We start from the raw sequence: 10,026 nt of genomic DNA on the forward strand, positions 1-10,026 counted from the left end.
CCGGGGAGGTGTTGCTATTAACAACATGAGAAAGAGCTATTTTTTCTATACAGGAGATCGGATTTCTAACCTTTTTTCTTCCATGACTATTATTATAATACAACTGAAAAAAAGTATTGGCTTCTAAACATGTTTCAGACGCCGGTGCTGACTCCTGTGATTCTACATGCATTGAATGACAAAATTATTGACTTGGAAGTTCTAATTCTTGCAAGCATAGTTGATATTGGATGTGGTTTGTAGAACCTTTCATTATTTTTGTTTTCTGGATTAAATCTGTTAGTAAAGTAAAAACTCCATAATCTACTGCCTATATGGAATGAGAGAATTACGCCCTCTATACTTCTATAGTCCAATTGCAGCTGAAGCTAAAGCTTGCGTAGCCAGATTTAGCTCATCTTTTTGGCGTGAGGGACAGTCAAAGCTTTAACCGTAGATGTATGTATGGTTTATTACGCTCTTATCTTTTTGTATTTGTTTTTACCATCTGAAAGTGACCGGTGCAGTGATTCTGTTACTGTTACTTTGGTTTTAATGATAAAGAGGAAATATTCTCAAACAAGATTTTTCCAACCGTATCATTCTCAAATATGCTTGTACTGTCCGTTCCTCCAGCAAGTAGAGAAGACCAAGTGATTTGGGATTTGGGAAAAAGAGTATTTTACTGCGTTGTCTTTTATTCCAGTAGGTGGGACCGTGGGAGGATTTGGAAGTCGACTGAGGATGCTAATTCGATTGCTCTGACAAGTTGCCACCCTTGGTGGTAAGGTCTCCAGCTGTTGATAGTGGATAGCGAGGGTCGAATCAAGTGTTTTAAGAATTGGTAATCGGATTGGCGAATAATCCGATTCAGATAGGAATGTGGGATCCGATTCAAACTCCAAATCCTTTTAAAATTCCCTATTTTTTAATCTGAGGATCGATTCTAGTGTTCTTGAGCATGGATTCAGGCCAACTCCGATCCGATCCGATCCGGCTTTGAATCAGCAATGATCGATTCTGTTTCTGATTCCTTGTTTTAAAACCTTTGTTGAATCCTACCTCATGTGTTTGGTGGATTGGCTGGGTGGGAGCGGGGGAATTAGCGAGGTCAGGATGGCTACTTCGTACTTGTTTTGAAATTTAAACAATGATCGATTTTCCTTCCACCCTTGGCGAAGAAAGAACATTATAAGTTATATCATTTGACCTTTGGATTGGATTGGGAAAAGATATTCAACTTTTTTCTTTTTATGAAAGTGTAATCATACAAAACACGGATCTTTATTGCCCCCAGTATTGGGGGTTGTGCGCATCATGCGGCTGGGTACCAACCATGTGTGCATAGTGGGGTCTACTGTACATACATGGGTGGTGTCCAACCACACGATGCGCACTGGACTGTCTCCAGTACTAGGGGCGACAATTTTCCTACAAAACACACTTCAATCCCTAAAGGTTAACTAAGTTTTACAATAAGTGGATAATTAATGATGAAATTCTTCTGCCCAATGGAGGACTCCAATCATAAGATAACATCATAGTGAACGAAGAGAAAATCTCTTCATCTTGGGTACCAAAAAGTTCTCTTTAAAGTCAAAATCATGTGAACAACCGCTGATTTGAATGGTTGGAGGTTTGTCGGTTGAAGTGCATGTTCCCCAATAGATCAAGGGTTTGACTCTCTTGATCACATTTGTATAATTAAAGGCTCTTTAAAGACTCCTTTTTCCTTTCCTCCCTCGTAGTTTTGTTGGCTTGTCTTAGCCTTCCTTTGTAGCTAGTCTATGGACCCTTGACTAAGATTGACCGAAATCATTAGCTCATATCCTAACTTTTTTTAAGTTGTGCTTTATGGTTTTGATAAAGACACTATATGGTTTGAACTTTGAACGCCACCTCTATAAGCATATTTAAAACTTAATATATATATTTTTTGATAAAAGGAAAAATATTTATTGAATTGAGTCCAACGCTTAGTGTCGAGATTACACAAATCAGACAACCAAGGAGAGGAGATGGGCTAGGAAGTCCTACTCGAAACGGACTTTGCCCTCTGGGCCAGGGAATCAACTATGCTGTTATTCTCCCTGGTAACATAGTGGAATGAACAAGTTAAATAGGAGGTTAAGTGCTTGATATCAAGGATGATATTGAGCACTTCAGCTTGAGGGGAAGGATTTGCTGAGTTGATGAAGTCTACCAAGACCTTACAATCGGACTCAACCATAATATTGTCCAAACCATCAACAATCCCTTGTAGAAGACCTTCCCTAATTGCCAATGATTCTCCTTGAAGAGCAGAGGTACAGTTGATGGGTTCCGACACAGCAGCAACTGAAATCCCCTGTTGTCCCTAATAATAAACCAAATTCCTCCTTTTTAGTTGTGGAAGGAGGCATCAGTGTTTTATTTGAAGAAAGGACTAGTAGGAGGGCACCACAGTGGAATGATGATAGCTGGACGAACCTGGACTTGGATAGTGGTTGGAATAGTGAATAGCGATGCTGCACGAAATTCTTGGAAATCCCGATTTGCTTTGATAATTACCTCCTTGGGGGACCAGGACTTTCTAGAGAAAATAAGGTCATTTGTGGCGGTCCAGATGTTCTAGCAGATGAAGCAAGCTAGGCCCAAGATGTCTCTTTTAAAAGATTTATCATTGGAGTGAAAGGCTCCCCAAGTTTGAATACACCTATAGACTTGTGGCTCATTACTTGGAAGGTAGAAAGCTAGAGGAGATCCATTCCAAACTACTCTAGCGAAGTTACAATCCACTAGGATATGGTTGGCTGATTCTACCATGGCTCCACATCTTGTGCATGTAGTATCTATAGGAATTTTCTGACGAGCAAGGCCTTCTGCAGTAGCTATTCCATTGGTGCTGACCCGCCAAAGGGGACTTCTGATTTTTGGGAGAGTGAAGGAAGACCAAATTTGGTTCCAAACTTGCTGGGGGATAATTTGGAGATGATTATTGCTGGAGGACGAAGAAGCTATTGACCTTTTTGAGATATCTGCCAAGTTTGATAAGTGATGATAAGCAGATTTTACTGTGTAGGCTCCCGACTTTGCTGGCCCCCAAATTTGGACATCTAGTCTGTCAAATAAACTTAATTTTATGGCAGCAATGGCAGCTCTGTCTTCAGGGTGAAACATTTCTTCTACAATTTACAGGCGTCAAGTTCTATTCTGGTGATCAATCAGGTCCGAAACCATTTGAACTGATTGGTCTTTGAATACCTGATGGGTGATCTTCATATTAGGCGTAGATGAGAGCCAACAATCATCCCAAATTTTGATGTCTCTACCATTCCCAACTATCCAAAGCAGGTTGGATTGGAGAACTTTTCTGCCTTCTATAAGCCCTCTCCACGCCCAGGAAGGATTGGATCCCAAAGAGACATTGGGAAAAACTGTTCTAGGAAAGTAGTTCTGTTTTAGGAAAGAGCCCAAGAAAGAGGAGGGATCTTTCCACAGACGCCAGGTTAGCTTTCCTAGAAGGGCTTTGTTATGAAGATTACGATCTCAAAAACCAAGGCCCCCTTTGCTTTTTGGTCTGAATAATTTCTCCCAGGATAATCAGTGGATATTCTGCTTTCCCCTATCGTTTTCTCCATAGAAGAAGTTTGTTGTAGCCTACCTAATGTTGTGATGATGAGATGTCGGTAGCCGGAAATGAGAAGATGCATAATTACTCAAAGATGATGCCACCGATTTGATCAATGTTTCCTTCCCCGCTGGCGAGAGGAGTTTTTGCTTCCAGCCACTGAAACTGTTTGCTTGTCTGCTCAGATAAATCACTAAATAAAGCAGCTTTGGATGTCCCAAAAATTGTAGGAAGACTTAAAGTATTTTTTAGGAGCCTCGCCATAGGGAATCTTGAGCATTCTAAAGATCATTCTTTTAAACTTGGAGGGAGTATTTGGGGAGAAAAATAAGGGGGATTTTTGGTAGTTAATTTGCTATCCGCTTGCATTGTAGTACAATTTCAAACACTCCTTAAGGTTGTGTATCTCTGGAATGGAAATTTCTGAAAACAACAAACTGTCAGTTGCAAAAAACAAGTGAGACAAAAGTGTAGTTCTGTTTTTTATCTTCATTCCATCGATCAGCTTTGAGGCCATTGCTTGATTCAAAATGGAATTGAAAGCCTGGGAACATAGAACAACAATGGCAGGAGATAACGGACCTCCCTGTCGGATGACTCTAGATGGGGTGATTTTTCTTCGAGGAGCCCCATTTATTATGATGTTGTAGAAAACTGATCTGATGGAAGCCATAACCAGATTTGTTCACTTACTACAGAACCCAAAGCAGAGCAGCACTGATTCAATGAAAAACCATTCAAAGCAATAGTAGGCCTTCTTCATGTCCAATGTGAGAACTTTATTCTCAAAAAGCTTTTAAGATAGGAATGTAAATTGGATTTAAAGAATAAGTTAAAAGTGACGTGTTATTATGATACACATATTTTTTTAATACACATGTGAAAAAACACTCACCCTCATTAAATTAAAAAAAAAATTGTTTATAATACTAAAATGACAAAAAAATAAAATTATAAATTATTTGAAGGATGTCAATAAGAAAATCCCTTTGATAAAACCGTATCTCAAGAGATTGAGTAGTGAAATATCAAAATTATCATAAAATGGAAGGCTTCATGTTAGTACATGTATAGTACTCATAGTTACTGATGCATGTTTCTTGATGATGGTCTTCATTAGTTCAAGGATTTAAAACTTTGGATTTGTAGGGGGTCTGCTGATCGCATCCCAGATCCACCAACAGTCCGAATCTACCCAATTAGGGTTATCTGCCTGATATGACGGATCAACAGATAACCCTAATCTGATCCAAGTACTTGAAATCTTGCATCAGTGAGGGACAACAATCTTGTAAATGTTCTACCAAAAAAAAAATCTTGTAAATTTTTTTTATTTTGATAAAAATGAAACTTAATTAAGTAGAGAGAAAAAAATGCTACATCATCTACCTTTAAACAGAGTTTTGTAGTCCTTGCTATGTCTGCTAAATCATGGGCCGAGGGGGTAATACTATGTTATTTCTTAACAACATTAACCAAAAGTGAAGCCACTCGATACATTTTTAATATCCAAAACGAAAGTAAATAACTCCCATTGTCAATCCATCATTTCCTGATCTAAAACCTCTACCAATATCTGGCAGTCGGTCCAAATGGTGACGACTTCTGGACCTAATTGTCTGGCATCTTGTAATCCTTTGAGCAGTCCCCTTGCCTCTGTTTCCTGAGCGCACCCTGCAAACCCACAATCCAAAGATGCAACCACAGAATGTTTATCAAAAACAACAACTAATGCCCATCTGCCTTATGCAGAATCTGAAGGGAGTAACTCATGATACTCAGGAAGGGTCATAGAAACAGATTGTGAAGAAGATTCCAGATTCAGAAGATGCAGATGAAGCAAACACAGATCAGTGATCCAAACAACGGTTCTTAACATTCCACACAAAATAACAAGTGATAGCAAAAACCGAAAACATAAACATGGCGTCTTGTTTTGCTACAGTGGGATTTAGGATCATATCCTTTACCAACTGAGTTGAACTTTACCAACTGAGTTAAGGATATAGCTTGGGGGTACTTGGGTCCGCAGCCCCAAAAATCCTCGATCCGCAGCCCCAAAATCCTGCTGCCCAAAATCTTTTAGTAGAGGAACAAGATAAACACATGTATCGTTGACATTCAAAAAACCACATAACCCGAGGTAAGAATATAATCTTGTAAATGTTTTGATGCATAGGATTTACGTTCTCAAAGGGAAGGAAAACATTACGCTTTTGCTGTATTTGGCTGGTCAGTCCCAGGTGGCCAGGAATCCCTATAACCGCTGACCGAGAACCATTGCTTTAACAACAACAGGGAGCACCTCTTGGGACTCAACACAAGACCTCCCTCCTAGAAACACCTCTAAGGACTCCTCAAACATAAGACTTCCTTCTTAACAGATCAGCACAGGTACCACCTCACCAGAGTGGTGGTTGATAAAATACCTTGTAATTGACAGCCTTAAACTGTTTGATATGTAATTTCGTATTATATTTTTACCATTGTTCAACTAATGCACCAGTGAAAGAACAAATATGGTGCAAGTAAAATGGAAGTGTTGGGACTTGGGAGAACTAGGGCAAAAACGACTTATTCAAACATGATTATGCTGCTGACTCTAGTTGGATGCTGTGTACATTACTATCAAAGTTAAATGAAAAGATAATATTTTGAAGGAGGGTTGGCATAATGCTAATTGTCAAGGCTCCTTGTTCCAAAACCTTGGAATTAAACGATTTAACTGTTCATATGACAATACAAATCAAAGCAAAGAGGCACTTCCAAGCAAGAAACCTTTTTTTTTTGGGAGGGGGGGAGGTTGCTTAGTCTGTACTAACATAACAAGACACTGACATTTAAAGATATATAGATCAATTCAAACATAAAGATTTTAACAAGGAAAATAGTGTTTTCATCCCACAATTATGAAAAGAGAACTGAGAGAGGAGCAGCAACTTGTGCCAGATCACTCCTCCTCCAAGTTGATAGAATCCTTGAATTTTCCATATAAAATTTTCTTTAGTTCAGCCATCTGTGCAAGCACCGAGTCCTTCTCTTCCTCCAGCTTCTCCAAGTTCTTACAATTCACCTCTTGCATCTGCTCGATCCTGCTTTCTACCTCTTCTTTTGGCATATGAGCAAAAACCTCCCCTATCTGGAACCTCACAACTTCCTCATCTGTGAGGATCAACTCATTGCTAGCATCCTCCAGATTCTCATTGGTTTCCTGAATCAAAATTTTTTTAGAAAGGCATTTGAAGGGCGATAAGAAAAGAATGTAAAACAAAAGTAAAAAGCTCAGGAACCTCAGAAGACAGACATTTTCAATGGAGGGTAAAATCTTTGGCAGTTGAACAAAAACAAGATGGAAACTCCAACTAATACAAAGAATACTTGTGCAACTAACCCAAAACTTGATACACTAACTACAGTTTAGGTTCTTGTAGAAAAGTATGGTAAAGGTAAATATTTTACTTGATTTTTCAACAACCCTCTGAAAAGTTATTTTCTTTTATGCTATTGTTTTTTCCTTAAACTATTTCAGTTTACAACATTTACATTCAAACACATGGAACATTTATCCTCTTCATGCACTTGTAGAGAAATCTGTAGTTTTACATCCAAACACATGGAGCATTTATCCTTTTCATGTACTTGTAGAGAAATCTGTAGCTTTAAGTGCTTGATGATTGATGATTGAAAGCCGATGATACGCATAAAGAATCTAACAAACTCCACGAGTTTGACAGGCTACAAAATATTGGCAGAAATGCTGGTCAATTTGTGTCATAGCCCCTGCTTCAACATTGGATGGATACAACACCTTAAGCAAAGATCAAATATAGCGGAAAAACATGCTGAAAAGGACATGCTTAATGCAATCGAAAGACCAAGCACTCACCCAAGCTCAGAATGAAAAATGGCTCTACCTGATTTATACTACGAGCTCTTGACTTGTTTGAGGATTTTAGCAACAGTAAGACGTAAGTTTCCTAGAAGAAAATTTGCTGGCACCCTTCAGAGTTCCTTTCCCAACTTTTTCCTAGTAGATACATTCAGAACTATTGCACATGCACATTAGCTATTGAAGCATTCAAATAAGCTTTAATCCATTCACTGAGAATTTAGTATACGTCATATGCTTATCCAACTTAAATTCCATTTATAAGCTGCTTCCCTATCTTCCACCTATATGTCCAGTTTCCTTCCAAGAAGCCCTTTTATCACTAAATGGTATATTTGATATTTCCCTCAGATGAAGAATAATCAAATAAATGTATTGTTAAAAAATAAATAATTGAATGAGAAATCCAGTTATAAAATGTATTTCATATCTGGGCAATGAAAATTAGCCGAACAGAAATCCATATAATTTTCCAGAAAAAACAATAAAATAAGTGCAATCTCAACAGGCCTTTAGTCTTGGGGGAAGCTAAAAGATTTCCATGCTCTTGATTCCTAAATGAGGTGCCAAGTCCTTGGGAATTCCAGTTATTAGACAAACAGAATCTTACGTCTCCCAAACTGTTTACTAGTTGGAGGTGTTTATGGCTAATCCTATACATTAGTGTATATCATGGGATTACTTCTTGTGAATGACAGAAAACTATTGCATCAAGAAACATAAATATAATAAAGTTGATATCGTAAGACCAGTCATCATTGTTTTTAGTAAAGTTAGCATGTCATTAAGAAACTGAAGAACCATTATGTACAAAATTGAACCGTAAAGAAATGCAAAAACTACTTGCAGAGAAGATAACATGTACTGGGTTCAGATATGACAATCGCCTATACAAAGCTAGTTTATCAATGCTTAATGGGCTAGCAATTTCAGTGAATAAAGACTTGGGAGCTCGTTTTTGAATAGTCTCTCATATTTCAGAGGCTCGGAAGACTCCACATACCACATTCCCTCATTCGTATCTCTCAAACCAGGACCTAATTAAATGTACTTGCAGTTTAGACAAATCTAGCTGGACAATGGAAAGAAGAAGCAACATACAGTCCAATCTTTGACTCCCGGAGTGATCCTAGCCAAGTAAGCCTCAGCATTGATACCAAAAGCAAGCAAAACCAGAAAAAGAGTCGAAGGTGACTAACCATTAAGAAGAATGAAGATGTATTTCAATTGAAATTTAATTCATTTACAAACTCAGATATGCAATTGAAGGATATAAGATGAAACAAGAAGACTTTAAGAAGCATCAGAAATCACCCCAATAAAAAAAGCTGGGGAGGGGAATAAAAAGGAAAACTTGGGCATCTGAAGAAAAATCAAAATCAGAAGAAAGAAGGATCTAATGGACTTCCTTTATTTTTTGGGGAATGAAACCTACTTTAGCAAACCTGATCTCGTCCTCAAGTTCGTGAAATCTGTTGTTTAATCTTCCGAATTTGTTTATATTCTGCTGATCTTCCCATGTGACTTCGGTCTCCGATCCTCCGCCCTTCAAAGTTCAATCAATACCAGAAATTTCACAACTCCTGATAACAGAAATATGAAAAAAAAAAAAAAAAAAAAAAAAAAAACCCAGCGGTGCATAAGGGTTCTAAGGACTAGGACTTACCTGTTGCATATTTGGATTTTTTGCGTACTGAGAGAGAGAGAGAGAGAGTCTCTGACGGCAAAGGAGAAGCTTTACTTGGTTGTGGCTGGGCAAAATCGGAGAGAATGCGAAGCACCACTTATGCACAGGGCACAGCCACAGACAGCGCAGGAGAACGAAGATGGAACCCAATTGCTCCGTTAGCGAAGCACAGAAAAAAAAAGACAAGAAAAGAAAAAGTTCTAGGAGAAAGGCCACGGATTTCAGACATTGCCCTGTGACAATCGTTGGATTGGCATTTATTTATTTATTTTGTGAATAAAAACAGCTGATCAAAGGGCTCTCTCTTCTCTCTCTCTCTCCTAATATAGAATGACCTTTCTACCCTTAAGGATACAACCATTTCATCGCATCTCATTGGTACACTCCCCTATGCAACGTGTTAAAATCTTTCTCCCACAACAAAATCCAAAAAGAAATGCTCACTTTGAATACTTTTTGGTTCTATTAATGGAATTGATGAGGTGAATTTACATGTGGAATCATGGTTTGAGGAATCAAAATTAGAATTATTGAATCATTTTATTTGAATTATTCGAATTGAAATTGACAGACCTAGATTCCAAAGGATTTTTTCAACCCCTTTGAATGAATTTTTATCCGGTTTGGTTCACTGCCCGATACAGTTGTCTAGTTCCTCTAATAAGGAGACGAAAATGATGACATAACCTTACTTGGGCACTGTGTTCGGACAGGGGGTTAAGTCGTTATTTCCAATCCCTTATGAAAGGAACCAGCCAACTTGTCCGAGCAAGGAACCGAAGAGGATAATGACCCCCCCTTTGAATTGCTTGGTTTTATGTTTGATCTCCATTTTTTGCCATTCTTTAGTTCTATTAGTCA

At 38.3% G+C, this 10,026-nt stretch overlaps 1 protein-coding gene across 1 annotated transcript; it reads right to left on the reverse strand.

Annotated features, from left to right (window-relative positions):
- Positions 1-6,427: 6,427 nt before the first annotated feature.
- LOC122641383 (probable prefoldin subunit 4) lies at positions 6,428-9,214 on the reverse strand. The gene is made up of 3 exons (XM_043834593.1): positions 9,145-9,214; positions 8,914-9,024; positions 6,428-6,800 (listed from the first exon to the last, which is right to left on the reverse strand). The coding sequence occupies exons 1-3, from the start codon at positions 9,151-9,153 to the stop codon at positions 6,540-6,542; spliced, it is 381 nt and encodes a 126-aa protein (XP_043690528.1). The 5' UTR covers positions 9,154-9,214; the 3' UTR covers positions 6,428-6,539.
- Positions 9,215-10,026: the final 812 nt, after the last annotated feature.

The sequence above is a fragment of the Telopea speciosissima genome, chromosome 10, assembly GCF_018873765.1.
Source record: "Telopea speciosissima isolate NSW1024214 ecotype Mountain lineage chromosome 10, Tspe_v1, whole genome shotgun sequence".
Lineage (NCBI taxonomy): Eukaryota > Viridiplantae > Streptophyta > Magnoliopsida > Proteales > Proteaceae > Telopea > Telopea speciosissima.

Bases quoted from the DNA above. Each gene is read 5' to 3' on its own strand.
- LOC122641383 (XM_043834593.1), bottom strand. The intron at 6,801-8,913 runs GTAGGTTTCATT...ATTTTGATTCAG, and splicing joins ACGAGATCAGGTTTGCTAAA to GAAACCAATGAGAATCTGGA.